Source organism: Hemitrygon akajei, chromosome 13 (genome assembly GCF_048418815.1).
Source record: "Hemitrygon akajei chromosome 13, sHemAka1.3, whole genome shotgun sequence".
Classification (NCBI taxonomy): domain Eukaryota; kingdom Metazoa; phylum Chordata; class Chondrichthyes; order Myliobatiformes; family Dasyatidae; genus Hemitrygon; species Hemitrygon akajei.
The window spans coordinates 75,231,010-75,247,568 of record NC_133136.1 but is presented as its reverse complement, the minus strand read 5'-3'; the positions used below and the strand labels follow the sequence as shown (position 1 = coordinate 75,247,568).

The 16,559-nt window shown below is 43.7% G+C and overlaps 1 protein-coding gene across 7 annotated transcripts in view; it reads right to left on the bottom strand.

Annotated features, from left to right (window-relative positions):
* The window catches only part of sepsecs (Sep (O-phosphoserine) tRNA:Sec (selenocysteine) tRNA synthase), a 79,577-nt gene that overhangs the window by 7,150 nt on the left and 55,868 nt on the right, over positions 1–16,559 (bottom strand). For all 7 annotated transcript variants that reach the window (XM_073064893.1, XM_073064890.1, XM_073064896.1 and 4 more), the window contains 2 exons: positions 16,250–16,341; positions 1,628–1,721 (listed from right to left, as the gene is read on the bottom strand). In XM_073064893.1, coding sequence (XP_072920994.1) covers positions 1,628–1,721; positions 16,250–16,341 — 186 coding nt within the window. The remainder of the gene's footprint in view (positions 1–1,627; positions 1,722–16,249; positions 16,342–16,559) is intronic.

The window sequence follows — 16,559 nt, the reverse complement described above, 5'->3', positions numbered from 1 at the left end:
TACCAGAAAGGCCAGTCAGTCCTTGTGGACAGCAATGTTTCACGTCTCATTGTGCTAAGTACTGGAGCTCTCCAGGGCTATGTGCTCAGCCTGCTGCTGTTCACACTGTCGACACATGACTGTATCGCAGGATTCAGCTCAAATATGCAGACGACACAAGTGGTTGACCTCATCAACAACAATGATGAGTCGGAGTACAGAGAGGAAGTGGAGTGGCTAGTGGACTAGTGTGAGAACAACAACCCAAGTCTGAGTGTGGAGAAGACCTAGGAAATTATTGTGGACTTTAGGAAGGTGCAGATGAACCGTCCTCCTCTGCACATTCACGGCTCCTCCGCAGAGAGAGTTAGGTGCACCAAGTTCCTGGGAGTTCAGATCATGGATGACCTCAGCAAGTCCCTCAACATTAGCTCCTTGAATAAGACACAACAGCACCTCCATTTACTGAGGTGAATGGGCAAGCGAGGCTGCCCCCACCCCCCCCCCCACCTCTTAACTGAATTCCACAGGAGCACCATTGAGAGTATCCTGACAAGTTGCATTTTCATCTAGTATGGGAGCAGCAGACTGCTGGACCAGAAGTCCCTTGAAAGGGCTGTGAGAATGGCAAAGAGGATGATAGGAATCTCCGTACCACCCACTGGAGATAGTTATCACCCATAGTGCATAAATATTTCACAGCAATTAAGAGTTCAGGAAATACACAGAACAATTATCTAAATTATCCAACAGGATTGTTAGCTTTCAACTCTAGTGCAAGAATCCAAATGAATAAGTGGACTAAGATCAACAGCAAAGCATACTCTGAAGCACACTTTAAGTTAATTATGTGCATTTTTCACATCATTAACAGAAATTCATATCCTTGGATGTAATTGTAAAATCAATTCATCACAGGTACCGTTAAATTTTGGTAACGCTGTATTACGTCAGAGATTAGGACATCAATAGCTATAACTTACTAACTAATGTAGGAAAACAAGGTGGAATAGAACTCATGGGAAACCATAATCTTCTTCAAAATATTCATGCACTGTAACAATAGATTACATTGCAAATAAACCATATGAAAACATTCACTGTTGTGTTACAGTGACCTCTTGTGACAGTAACAAGAAATGATTGAAAGATTCTGATCAAAAGGTCATTGATAGGAAGAAATGTACAAAAGCAGCCCAAACGGAGGATTGTTTCATGGCATCTCCTGTTTTCATTTCTGATTTCCAACATCTGCAGTACTTTATTTGTTATCCTCTCTACACCTACTCCACTACTGTTTCCAAAGGATAACTACAGATTGGAAATGATCCAAACTTGAATGATGCATCATAATCGTCTAAACATTGGGATGTCTCACTACTTCTGCCGAATCATTTTTCTGTATAACTAGCTTGGATTTCCATTCTGGCTATCCCTTAGGTAAAAGCTGTTTTTATATATGTTAATTTGAATTGAAATGATGAATAAGTGTTTCCTGAGTTAATATCCTGCAGTTGCTTAATCTGAATAACGGAATAAATTGGATTTATATTGCATGGAAATAGAATTGTTTGTAGTATAGAGTTTAAGGCAAGCAGAAACAATAATTTCTCATTTTAAATAGGTATGGGAGAAAAATAAGATATACCCAGAGATACAGTATTATTTGAGGTCTCCAGAAGTCTTTCACCATGAGCTTCAGCCAACTTCTTTAGTTCACTGGAAAGATAAGTGAACATTTCCTGCAAAAACACAAATTCATACATTTGTCTACAAAAGAATTAACTGTAATAGTTTATAATGGCTTTAACTTCTATTAAGTAATATCATAGAACACTACAGAACAGTACAGGCCCTTTGGCCCATGATGCTGTGTCAACCTTGTAACATACTCTAAGATCAATCTAACCCTTCCCTCCCACATAGCCTCTATTTTTCTATCATCAATATGCCTAAGAGTTTCTTAAATGCCCCAAATGTATCTGCCTCTACCACCACCCCAGCAAAGTGTTTTACACATCTACCACTCTCTGTAAAAAAAATACTTACCTCTGACATACCCCCTACACTCTCCCCCAATCACCTTAAAATTAGCCTCTTCCACCCTGGGAAAAGAAGTCTTTGACTATCCACTCTACCTATCTATGTCTTTTATCACATCATACACCTCAATCAGGTCACCTCTCATCCTCCTTCACTCCAAAGAGGAAAGCCCTAGCTTGCTCAAACCATCCTCATAAGACATGCTCTTTAATCCAGACAGCATCCTGGTAAATATCCTCTGCATCTTCTCTAAATCTTCCACATCCTTCCTATAATAAGGCAACCTGAACTGAACACAATATTCCACGTGTGGTCAAACCAGGGTTTTATAAAGCTGCAACATTGCTTTGTAGCTCTTGAACTCAATGAATCCCTCAACTAATGAAGGCCAATATACCATATGCCTTAACCACCCTATCAATTTGTGTGGCAACTTTGTGGGATCTATGAACATGGGTCCCAAGACTCTGGATCTCCAAAAAAACCTGGCAACTTTTTTATTTTGTATTAACTTAACTGTTCCCAAACAGTGACCACTCCTTTGACTCCACAAAAGCTGCCTGACGAGCTTAATTCCTCCAACAATTTATTTGTTGCTCCATATTCCAACATCTGCAGTGTCTGTGTTGGCAAACTGGTTTTCTTTTAATAGATCTAACATATTAAGACCATAAAAGATAATGTGCAGAATTAGTGCATTTGGCCCAATGAATCTGCTCCGCCATTCCATCATGGCTGATTTACTATCTCACTCAAACCCCTTCTCTTGCCTTCTCTCCATAACCTTTGATGCCCTTATTAATTAAGAACCTATCAACCTCTGCTTTAAATACACCCAATGACTTAGCTGCCACAGACGTCCGTGGCAATGAATTCTACAGATTCACCATTCGCTGGCTAAAGAAATTCTTCCTCATCTCTGTTCTATCAGGGACATCCTTCTATTCTGAGGCTGTGCTCCCTGGTCCTAGACTCGCCTCTCCACTTGCACTCAATCTAGGCCTTTCACTATTTGACAGTTTTCAATGAGATCCCCTCTCCCCATTCTTCTAAACTCCAGCTAGTACAGGAGCAGAGTCATTATATGTTAACTAGTGCTCTTCATATGTTGATCCAATCTGTCAATACCATTATTGTCTTTCCTCCATCACTCTTAAGAAAATATACACATATAAAAACAATTAGGTAACTATTTACAAATAGATAATCACAGTTCAAATATCATGAAGCCCAGAAATACAACCAAAAATACCGAAAGCTACATTTTCTGCAATGGTAAAGCAGTGAAAGAACAAAACAGAATTTGCTATGTTTACAACCAGTTACAAACTGAAATGCACACCTAGCAATAATATTAGTAAGCTTACCGTGCACCGTGAAAAGAAATCTTACAAAATTGGATTGTAAACCATATATATTTATTGATTGTTATAAGGTGCACACTCTATTCATTGCAATATAACAGATTTAGAAGTTGTTTCTGAAACTCAAAGTAGCTATATATATATATATATAAATACATCAATAGAATGAACTTACACCAGTCCTTTGATGTTCTGTACACTTCTGGTTTACTGAAACTTTTAATTTTATGCCAAGGTAGCACTTTGATAAATCTTAATTTGTAGCCTATAAATTGAGGGACTATGCACAGTCTTAAGAGTTTATTCTGTTTAAATACATTTTAATTTCACTTTCTTTTGGCTTCCCATCACTGTCAGGTGAGGCAACTGCAACATATCATGATTTCATGGGAAGGACCATTTACACATCATTACTCTATTCATAGATGCATATTACTTTTATAAACCTCCCCACTTTACAAATCGTATTCCTCCATTACATTTATATTTATATCTATGGCATTTCTTGAAAAACAATTTCCAAGGCAAAGATATCCTTCCTGGGTACCATAGCCCAAACCTTCCAGAATAATTATGATAAATCTTCAAATACATAATAGATGGTTCCACTCCAATATATTCAAAAATGATTATGCTTATTTTACTTGGATATTAAAGATAATTTTCAACACTGGAAAGTTTACTGACTGCATTTAGAAAATGGGCACTTTAACAAAGATCAGTCATATGCTCTGATCATGTGGAAGAAATATCTAATCCTTTCATGTTCCATCATCTCAAGGTACAAAATTGAGTACTATTATGATTATTAGTAGAGTCCTACATCCTTAAGCTTCTCATCAATACCAAAGTTACTAACTGGGCACACACCATGTTCATTTGGTTAACTATTTCAAAACTAAGTGCACTGGATTCCAAATGTGAGTAAGAAAATCTAAGTTTCCATTAATTGTTTGCTCAAAAATATGTCTCATTTATTATTTTATACTTAACTTTATATCTTAACTTTCCAATCTACAGTTACCTTCCAATTTATACTTGTTTAGCAACTTCTATGACAAGCAATATAAACTGTTTGCAAAACCATCCCTGTCACATTCTCAAGAATATTAAAAAAACTAAACTTTGATAACAGTTCTGCACTGAATTTTGTTTCTCTCTGGTAGTAATTATTTCTATGAATAGATTTACTCCCAGGCCTATAAAACTAAAATATCTCAATCAATCATGTTTTAGTTCATTCTTTTGAAGAACATTTCCAACAGTGCATGTTCTATGCTGTAATTCTGTAACCGGTAATTATTTTTTTAATAAATATGCATTTTATTGCATCAGTTTATCGTTTCCACACTATTAAATTCCCATGAATTCTAAATAAAGAATGGTGACTGTCTGACTACAGGACATCTGTGTAAATGACGTCGTTAATGAACATTTAATGAGTCTTCGAAAATTAATCTAATTGTGCCATTTTATCTTAATAGGATCCCTCCACAAGTCAAACTGAATTGATCTACTTTAAATAGGACAAAGAAGATTGTTTATTAAGGACAAAGACTTTCCTGAATACTAATTAAACTAAAATGCAAGACCAACAAAAAGTCTCCAACTGTTCAATAAAAAGGAACAAGCAAGCAAAACATTATGAGGAAAAGTAGTACAAAGACAGTCAAATTTCCTTAGATTTATTTTACAGAAGTACATCTCTTACTATCTGCTGTCAGCTGTATGTTAGGACATATGTTCTATGCTACTTCTTAATCACCACTCAAGATTGCCAAATCCAGTCTCTAATGCAAAATAAAAGACTTCCAGAGTTAACTTCTCAATTGAATTATGCTGAAGGATGTGCACAGTTGTTTAATTATACAGAAATTGTAAATGTGCATTTAAAGAACAGATTTTGAAATGTTGATGTAAACAGGAACCTGTCGAAATCTTTCCTGCTAGCTAGTGATGCAAGAAGATCATCTGAATGAAAATCAAATAATGTCTTCAGCTAACTGAAATCATAAGCTGCTTAAGTGCAATTTCCAGCTCATCTAATGCTGAAAAGTCATTTATAATGTTGGGTATTTTCAGGCTAGCAGCAGTTCTAGCTTCTTCAGTTATTATGAATTTACTTAAATATGGCCCTTGGTTTTCTTTGCCCGAGTTCTTGAACAAGTGGGAAAGTGGTAAATTATAAATACTTTCTTTTTCATTAGTGGAACCTAGATAAGGAATAGATAGCTTGTCCCTTTCTACATCTCGTGTAATTGAGGTTATATAATGCACAGAATAAATGGCTTTCCCTGTAGAACATTTTCTTCTTCATGAGGACCATAAATGGCAAATGCATTTCCCTCTCATTCTGTACTGAGCTCAATTTTTGTACATTTGACTCTTGTTAAACTTTTTAAAATATGAAACTGCAACCTTGAAAACTCAACAACCTATTAAAAAAAATCAGTTATTCAACAAGAATGTAGAAATAATGATAAAGTGAAAACAAACTTTCCTCATTTATCATTGACGTAGATTTACTGTTTAAATGAGTTCAGGATGTATTATGAAAGAATATGGATTACCCTGCTGTGTGGAGTAATTAGTTGGCTTCTCATTTGCACAGTCACAAGGTACTTGGACTTTATTCCAAGCTTTTTTGTATCTCTGACAGACCAAAGTGGCCCAACTTGTTCATGTGCTGGAATTTATCGTGCTGTTTTTAGCACTCGGATTTGTAACCAGCCAGCATCGGTGCCCAGTTAAGAATACCGTATGAATGCAGTGGAGTGCTGTGACAGATGCCATAAATCAGCAAACTTCCCAGTGCATTAATCTTTTTAGCTGTAACTGTCATATTTTTATCTTGTTGAATGAAAACTTATCTGCATCATACAAACCATTAAACAGTCTATGTATTTTAAAGACCGATGAAACAGTTTACCACAAATACAGACTATGGAAATCTCTTTAAATTCCACTTGTTAGCTCTTCTCTTAAGACATTAACCACTTTATTATTTTTTTGTCTTCCTTTCCTTCGAATTTATCTCATCTTTTTCCAAAGATGTGTCCACACAACACACAACAACAGGACTAAGACATCTGTATTTGGACATTGAGAAAACAACCTTATCACTTAAGATGTTGGAAAGTGATTTCAACAACACCAGTAGACTTTTAAATAGTCCTTATATAAGACAGAAATCAAGATTCAGTTGGTTATTAACCTTGGGGTATTACTGGGGATCTGGACTACTAGAGGAAAACAGGATAACTACAGGCTAATTAAAGGCAGAACAACCACCAACGTAGTGTAATTCAGCACCTAATCTTGCGACAATAGCAACTTTAGAACTTATAATGAATCTTCAAGGAATTTACTATTTTACTCAAATTGCAATAACTATAAAATTTCTCCATCACTCTTTTGCTAATTTCCTTCCCTTCTCCAGCATGAGGACACTATCTTCTTTTCAATGAGTGTCTTGGTTCAGCAAGCCTCAGTAACACATCCAAATAGCTGCAGTACAGGGGGTGACAGCAGGATAGTCAACAGCATGATAAATGTGGACTGCAGTTAAGCCTCACTCAAAACCCTACAAATATCAGCAGAAGTTATTGAAGAGCTAATTGTGGCTCTCCTTCCATTCCAATGAAGATTGGCCAACAGGAAAGGATTTCATACCTAATCCAAGTCAACATGTCCTTACCTGAGAAATTACCTAGGGTTATCCATAGCCCTCTATATTTCTGAGCTCCAGATAACTGTCCAGGAGTCCTTTAAAAGACCCTACCGTATCCGCCTCCACCACCGTTGCCGGCAGCCCACTCCACACACTGACCACTCTCTGCGTAAAAAACTTACCCCTGATATCTCCTCTGTACCTACTTCCAAGCACCTTAAAACTCTGCCCTCTCATACTAGTCATTTCAGCCCTAGGGAAAAGCCTCTGACTATCCACACGATCAATGCCTTTCATCATCTTATACACCTCTATCAGGTCACCTCTCATCCTCTGTCGCTCCAAGGAAAAAAGGCCGAGTTCACTTTAACCTATTCTCATAAGGCATGCTCCCCAATCCAAGCAACATACTTGTAAACTTCCTCTGCACCCTTTCTATGGTTTCCACGTCCTTCCGATAGTGAGGTGAACAGAACTGAGCACAGTACTTCAAGTGGGGTCAGACCAGGGTCCTATATAGCTGCAACATTACCTCTCGGCTCCTAAACTCAATCCCACGGTTGATGAAGGCCAATGCACCACATGCTTTCTTATCCACAGAGTCAACCTGTGCAGCTGTTTTGAGCGTCCTATGGACTCGGACCCCAAGATCCCTCTGATCCTCCACACTGCCAAGGTCTTACCATTAATACTATATTCTGTCATCATATTTGACCTACTAAAATGAACCACCTCACACTTATCTGGGTTGAACTCCATCTGCCACTTCTCAGCCCATTTTTGCATCCTGTCAATGTCCTGCTGTAACCTCTGACAGCCCTCCACACTATCCACAACACCCCCAACCTTTGTGTCATTAGCAAATTTACTAACCCATCCCTCTACTTCTTCATTCAGGTCATTTATAAAAATCACAAAGAGTAGGGGTCTCAGAACAGATCCCTGAGGCACACCACTGGTGACTGGCACCCATGCAGAATATGACCCGTCTGTAACCACACTTTGTTTTCTGTGGGGAAGCAAGTTCTGGATCCACAAAGCAATTTCTCCTTGGATCCCATGCTTCCTTACTTTCTCAATAAGCCTTGCATTGGGTACCTTGACAAATGCCTTGCTGAAATCCATATACACTACATATACTGCTCTTCCTTCATCAATGTGTTTAGTCACATCCTCAAAAAATTCAATCAGGCTCATAAGGCATGACCTGCCTTTCACAAAGCCATGCTGACTATTCCTAATCAAATTATGCCTCTCCAAATGTGTATAAATCCTGCCTCTCATGATCTTCTCCATCAACTTACCAACCACTGAAGTAAGACTCACTGGTCTATAATTTCCTTGGCTATCGTTATTCCCTTTCTATAATAATGGAACAACATCCGCAACCCTCCAATCCTCCGGAACCTCTCCCATCCCCATTGATGATGCAAAGATCATCACCAGAGGCTCAGGAATCTCCTCCCTCGCCTCCTACAGTAGCCCAGGGTACATCTTGTCTGGTCCTGGTGACTTATCCAACTTGATGCTTTCCAAAAGCTCCAGCACATCCTCTTTCTTAATATCTACATGCTCTAACTTTTCAGTTATCATTCTGTATCATTCTGATATAGGTCTTTATTGTGGACCGAGAGAGGGAAAGGGGGCAGGGAGAGGGGGATCACGGTTGGGAAAAGGGGAAGGGGGGGAAGAGTAGGAAGCACCATAGAGATATTCTGTAATGATCAATAAAGCAATTGTTTGGAATCAAGTGACCTTGCTTGTAACTCAAGGTTGTGTGTGTCTACACCCGCACCCCCCCCCATCCCCCCGTCCTGGCACTTCATCTCTGCCACACGTCCCACATTCCCCCTGCAGCACTCCAACCTCACCATTCCCAACATCCTTTGCTCCCGCCAGATTTACAAATTTGCTCTTTGGTCCAAGATGACTAATACAACATATGCACAAGACTTAGACACCCCAGCTAAATATACAAACCCCATTTCCAGAAAAGTTGGGATATTTTCCAAAATGCAATAAAAACAAAAATCTGTGATATGTTAATTCATGTGAACCCTTATTTAACTGACGAAAGTACAAAGAAAAGATTTTTAATAGTTTTACTGACCAACTTAATTGTATTTTGTAAATATACACAAATTTAGAATTTGATGGCTGCAACACACTCAACAAAAGTTGGGACAGAGTTAAAGTAAGATTGAAAAGTGCACAGAATATTCAAGTAACACCGGTTTGGAAGACTCCACATTAAGCAGGCTAATTAGTAGCAGGTGAGGTATCATGACTGGGTATAAAAGTAGCGTCCATCAAAGGCTCCGTCTTTGCAAGCAAGGACGGGTCGTGGCTCACCCCTTTGTGCCAAAAATTCGTGAGAGAATTGTTAGTCAGTTCAAAAGGAACATTTCCCAACGCAAGATTGCAGAGAATTTAGGTCTTTCAACATCTACAGTACATAATATTGTGAAAAGATTCAGAGAATTCAGAGACATCTCAGTGCATAAAGGGCAAGGTTGGAAACCACTGTTGAATGCGCATGATCTTCGAGCCCTCAGGCGGCACTGCCTAAGAAACCGTCATGCTACTGTGACAATTATAGCCACCTGGGCTCGGGAGTACTTCTGAAAACCATTGTCACTTAACACAGTCCGTCGCCACATCCAGAAGTGCAACTTGAAACTGTATTACGCAAGGAGGAAGCCATACATCAACTCTATGCAGAAACGCCAGCAAGTTCTCTGTGCCTGAGCTCATCTCAGATGGACCGAAAGACTGTGGAACCGTGTGCTGTGGTCAGATGAGTCCACATTTCAGCAAGTTTTCGGAAAAAACGGGCATCGAGTTCTCCGTGCCAAAGATGAAAACGACCATCCTGATTGTTATCAGCGAAAGGTGCAAAAGCCAGCATCTGTGATGGTATGGGGGTACATCAGTGCCCATGGCATGGGTGAGTTGCATGTATGTGAAGGTACCATTGACTCTGAGGTGTATATTAGGATTTTAGAGAGACATATGTTGCCATCAAGGCAACGTCTCTTCCCGGGACGTCCATGCTTATTTCAGCAGGACAATGCCAGACCACATTCTGCACGGGCTACAACAGCATGGCTTTGTAGACACAGAGTGCGTGTGCTTGAGTGGCCAGCTGTCAGTCCAGATCTATCTCCTATTGAAAATGTATGGTGCATCATGAAGAGGAGAATCAGACAACGGAGACCATGGACTGTTGAGCAGCTGAAGTTTTATATCAATTAAGAATGGACAAAATTTCCAATTTCAAATCTACTACAATTAGTATCCTCAGTTCCAAAACGATTAAAAAGTGTTATTAAAAGGAAAGGTGATGTAACACAATGGTAAACATGCCTCTGTCCCAACTTTTGTTGAGTATGTTGCAGCCATCAAATGCTAAATTTGTGTATATTTACAAAATACAATTAAGTTGGTCAGTAAAACTATTGAAAATCATTTCTTTGTACTTTTGTCAGTTAAATAAAGGTTCACCTGAATTAACATATCACAGATTTTTGTTTTTATTGCATTTTGGAAAATATCCCAACTTTTCTGGAAATGGGGTTTGTATATAAGAGAGAGAGAGAGAGACTTGTGCACAGTACTGTAATTTCAGAATATAACTAAACAGTAAACAAGTACAACCACAGAATTCGTAAAAGAAAAATTATGAGATTGTAGCGATGTACTACATACAGAGCTAGAGACGACACGCAGTTGGTAAGTCGTTTCGAGACTAGTTTATTCAAACTTCGCGGCGCTGGCATTTAATCCCTAGCGCCCGCCCTCTCCGGGTGGAAATGACATCAGAGGTGCATTATCAAAGTCTTTCCCCACGCGCTGGCTATTTGTGAGCCGGTTCGCCTGCGCAGAAAGTGGGTGGCTACATAACCAGCCCCCTCCCCCAGAACCGGCGATACACCCCCAAATGTCCACAGTCTGGATCAGCCTCTGTTTGGGAGGTCTGCCTCTGCGCCGTGGTGCCTGAAACTCGACCGGCTGCGCCAAGTCCACATGGGCTGGTTTGAGTCGGTGAACCGTGAAAACCTCCTCTTTCCCAACAATGTCCAGAACATACGTGGACCCGTTGTTGTTGATCACCTTGAACGGCCACTCGTACGGCCGCTGTAGCGGTGCCCGGTGTCCGCCCCTTCATACAAACACAAACTTACAGTTCTGCAGGTCTTTGGGTACATGGGTCAGGGTCCGTCCGTGCTGTGAAGCCGGTACGGGGACCAGGTTGCCGAGCCTTTCGCGTAGTCTGTCCAGGACTGCTGCGGGTTCTTCCTCTTGCCCCCTTGGGGCTGGTATGAACTCTCCTGGGACGGCCAGGGGTGCACCGTACATCAACTCGGCCGATGAGGCATGCAGATCCTCTTTGGGCACTGTGCGAATTCCAAGCAGGACCCAGGGAAGCTCGTCCACCCAGTTAGGTCCTCTCAGGCGGGCCATGAGAGCCGACTTCAAGTGACGGTGGAAGCGTTCCACCAGTCCGTTCGACTGTGGGTGGTAGGCAGTTGTGTGGTGTAGCTGTGTTCCCAACAGACTGGCCACAGCCGACCACAGGCTGGAGGTGAACTGGGTGCCTCTGTCGGAAGTAATGTGGGCCGGTACCCCGAAGCATGCTACCCAGGTTGCAATCAGTGCTTGGGCGCAGGAATTGGTAGATGTGTCGGTGAGCGGGACCACCTCTGGCCACCTCGTGAACTGGTCTACCATAGTTAGGAGGTACTGCGCTCCTCGGGACACTGGTAGGGGGCCCACAATAGCCACATGAATGTGGTCGAACCTCCGGTGGGTGGGTTCGAACTGCTGCATTGGGGCTTTAGTGTGCCGCTGCACCTTGGCTGTTTGGCACTGCACGCACGTTCTGGCCCATTCACAGACCTGCTTGCGAAGTCTGTGCCACGCGAACTTGCTGGAGACCAGCTGGATGGTTGTCCTGATAGATGGGTGCGCCAAACCGTGTATGGAGTTGAAAACTCGCCGCCTCCAGGCTGCCGGGACGATGGGGCGAGGGTGGCCAGTAGCCATGTGGCACAGGAGGGTCCTCTCACCTGGGCCTGCGAGAAAGTCTTGCAGCTGCAAACCCGAGACTGCGGTCCTGTAGCTGGGCACCTCGTCGTCTGCCTGCTGTGCCTCTGCCAGTGCTACATAGTCCACCCCCAGGGACAGAGCCTGGACAGCTGGTCTGGAGAGTGCGTGCGTCATGACGTTGTCCTTTCCCGAGACATGCTGGATGTCCATCGTGTACTCCGAGACGTAGGACAGATGTCGCTGCTGGCAAACTGACCAGGGATCGGACACCTTCGTGAACACGAAGGTCAACGGTTTGTGGTCCGTGAATGCGGTGAACGGCCTGCCTTCTAAGAAGTACTTGAAATGCCGGATTGCCAGATACAGCGCCAGCAGCTCCCGGTCGAAAGCACTGTACTTGAGTTCGGGTGGTCATAGTTGCTTGCTGAAGAACGCCAGGGGTTGCCAGCGCCCCTCGATGAGATGCTCCAGCACCCCACCGACTGCTGTGTCGGATGCGTCCACTGTGAGGGCGATCGGGACGTCCGTTCTGGGGTGCATCTGCCAAGGCTTCCTTGGCTTTAACGAAAGTGGCCGCGGCCTCCTCGTCCCAAGTAATGTCCTTGCCTTTACCCAACATCAGGGTGTACAAAGGGCGCATGATACGGGCTGCTGAGGGGAGGAAACGGTGGTAGAAGTTCACCATACCAAAGAACTCCTGCAGGCCTTTGACCGTGTTGGGCCGGGCAGTGGCGGATCGCGTCTACCTTGGTGGGCAGAGGTGTTGCCCCGTCTTTGGTAATCCTGTGGCCCAGGAAGTCGATGGTATTGAGACCGAACTGGCATTTGGCCGGGTTGATGTGGCGTTGGTGGGAAAGATGCTCCTGCATCCATTAGCCGCTGGAACGTCTGTGTGGCATTCTTCAGGCCGAACGGCATTCGGAGGAACTCGAACAGGCCAAACAGGGTGATAAGTGCTGTTTTGGGGATGTCTTCAGGGTGCACCGGGATTTGATAGTATCCCCGAACGAGGTCTACTTTGGAAAAGATTCTTGCCCCGTGCAGGTTTGCTGCAAAGTCCTGTATGTGCGGCACAGGGTAGCGGTCTGGAGTTGTAGCCTCGTTCAGTCTGCGGTAGTCGCTGCATGGTCTCCAACCCCTGGCTGCTTTGGGCACCATGTGCAGGGGGGAGGCCCATGGGCTGTCGGACCTCCGTACGATCCCCAATTCCTCCATCCTCTTGAACTCCTCCTTCGCCAGGCGGAGCTTTTCCGGGGTGCGCCTTCGTGCGCGGGCGTGGAGGGGTGGTCCCTTGGTCGGAATGTGGTGCTGTATCCTGTGTGTGGGCGTGGCTGCCATGAACTGCAGTGCCAGAATCGATGGAAAGTCCGCCAGGATTCTGGTGAATTTGTTGTCCGACAGCGTGATGGAGTCCAGGTGTGGGGCCGGCAACTTGGCTTCACCCAGGGAGAACGTCTGGAAAGTCTCGGCATGTACCAGTCTTTTCCCTTGCAAGTCGACCAGCAGCTGTGAGCTCGCAAGAAGTCCGCCCCCAGGAGTGGTTGGGCCACGGCGGCCAGTGTGAAGTCCCACGTGAACCGGCTGGTGCCGAACTGCAGCTGCACTGTGCGGGTGCCGTAGGTCCGTATCGTGCTGCCATTTGCGGCCCTCAGGGTGGGTCCTGGCTTCCTGTTGCGGGTGTCGTACCCCATCAGGGGCAAGACGCTGATCTCCGCTCCAGTGTCGACCAAGAAGCGGCGTCCCGACTGCTTGTCCCAGACGTACAAGAGGCTGTCCTGGTGGCCAGACGCCATAGTCATTAGTGGCAGCTGGCAGCTGGCCCTTGCAGGGTGGGCGACAACAGCGGGCTTCTGTGCCCCACCGTTGGTGGTAGAAACACCACTGTTCACTGGCCTCCTCACTCCTGCCTCTGTGTTGTGTGCGCCCCCCTGCTGGGCCTGGTCTGGTCTGCTGTTGGGTGCGTGGCCTGGTAATCTGACCGATGGACGCCACGCTCTCCCTCTTGGCTTTCCACAGCACGTCTGCCCAGGCCGCCACCTTCCGGCGGTCACTGAAATCTGCGTCGGCCAGCAGCAGATGTATGTCCTCAGGCAGTTGCTCTAGGAACGCTTGCTCGAACATGAGGCAGGGCTTGTGTCCGTCAGCCAGGGCCAGCATCTCGTTCATCAATGCTGACGGCAGCCTGTCTCCCAAACCGTCCAGGTGAAGCAGGCGGGCACCCCGCTCACGCCGTGAGAGGCCAAAAGTCCCAATGATCAGCGCTTTGAATGCTTCATATTTGCCTTCTTCCGGGGGCAAAAAATGAAATCTGCAACCTGGGCAGCCGTCTCCTGGTCAAGGGCACTCACCACGTGGTAGTAACGCGTGGAATCAGAAGATATCTGCCGAATCTGGAACTGGGCTTCTGCTTGGCTAAACCACACGCGTGGCCGCAGTGTCCAGAAAGTCAGCAGTTTTAGTGAAACTGCGTGAACAGATGAAGAGTCGGTCATCTTTGGTCCAAATCCCGTTTGGACCGTCCGGGTCACCAATGTAGCGATGTACTACATACAGAGCTGGAGACAACGACACGCAGTCGGTAAGTCCTTTCGAGACTAGTTTATTCAAACTTCGCGGCGCTGGCATTTAATCCCTAGCGCCCGCTCTCTCCGGGTGGAAATGACGTCAGAGGTGCATTACCAAAGTCTCTCCCCGCGCGCTGGCTATTTGTGAGCCGGTTCGCCTGCGCAGAAAGTGGGTCGCCACAAGATAACTGATCTAACAGTTGAAAACCTATGTATTTTACACAGAATTAGCTGTTCAAACTGAATTCTGATATGATGTGCAATAATATTCAGGAAATAAATGTACGCAGATTTTGTTCCTAAAAAGGGAAATGAATACATTTTATGATCTAATTTCTATATATACAGCATTTCCTTACAAACTCGCCAGGGGTACAGTATTTGATAAGATTTCTACAGATGTACCGTGGAGAGCATTCTAACTGGTCTGCATCACTGCCTGGTGTGGAGGGCTACTGTACAGGATCGGAAAAGGCTGTGGAGGGTTGTAAGCTCCATGAAGGGCACCTTCAAAAAGTGATGCATCAAGAAGGCAGCATCCATCATTACGAACCTCCATCACTCTTCTCATTGCTACCATTAAGGAGGTGGTAGAGGAGCCTGAAGCTACATACTCAATGATTTAGGAACAGCATCTTTCCCTCCGCCACCTGACTTGGGAGCGCACAATGAGCCCATGAGCACTACTGCACTATTTTTGCTCTCTTTTTGCACTGTTGATTTTTATTAGATAGTCACTGGCCACTTTATTATGTACATTTGCTCATTAATAATCCAAATATCTAATCATCCAATCATGTGGCAGGAACTCAATGCATAAAAGCATGCAGACACGATCAAGAGGTTCAGTTGTTGTTCAGATAGCTCCCAGAGTGGGGAAGAAATGTGGAGTGAAGAGATCTTGCTGGCTGCTCGCTGTGTAGAATCTACTTGGGCATTACAGGATAGGGACTGCAAAGAAAAGAGCCATCAGGACCGTCACAGAGGGTGCTGAGCGAGCCCCCAGATGGCTATAGATCAAAAGATGCAACCTGTGGACCAACGCTACTAGGACACAAGCCTGGTTAGGTTGCCTCGGCGAGAGTGCCTGATGTTGAAAGATCTGAAAAACCTGATGACCCCAGGTTACATCACTGATTATGTGACTCTGCACATCCTAGGATCTACCTCAACATCGGTTTCCTCTTTATATCTTCCTCTCTACTCAATCCCACCTAGACTGTATCATCAGTAAACTCAGGAATACTACATTTGTTCTCCTCAGTTACATCATTGTTATAGCTTTAAATTCATCCCATAAAGATACGAAAACGATTGAAAGGTATCTCCTTTGCACCTCTGGAAGATCATCTCCAAACCTCACTGCACCTTTGTCTCCGTCAGCCTGTAATTCACTGTTTTTATTGCACTAAATATCACACAAAGAAGTGCAAATGTAAAACTATGCCACAGAAGAGTAATTCTAAAAAGAAATACAATTTGTAACAGTAAGTTCATTCCCATGCAGTACTAAAATAGCAAATTGGTAATTAGAGTTTAATGATTATGTTGGTATTGGGTCGGAGACACTATAAACTCACCTTTCTCTCTTTTAAGAGGCCCTTGTATCCATTCACACCAAGCGACAGCAGGGTTATGAGAACATCCAACGAGGGTGAAGCTGAAGCTCGACCTAGAAATATCAAAAGGAAGTAATACTTGACACATAATTTAGCTAAATGTCATGCAAAAATATTCATCCCCAAAGATTCGGTAGTGGTGTTAAGCTCTGCAGACCAGAGAGGGAAAAAAATCTAATTTCTTCTCCTAATTCTTCTCAACTAATCTAAATCAGGTGGCAAAAGACAATATATCAGCATGAATGTCATTTGCAGACTTCTCATTTGTGGA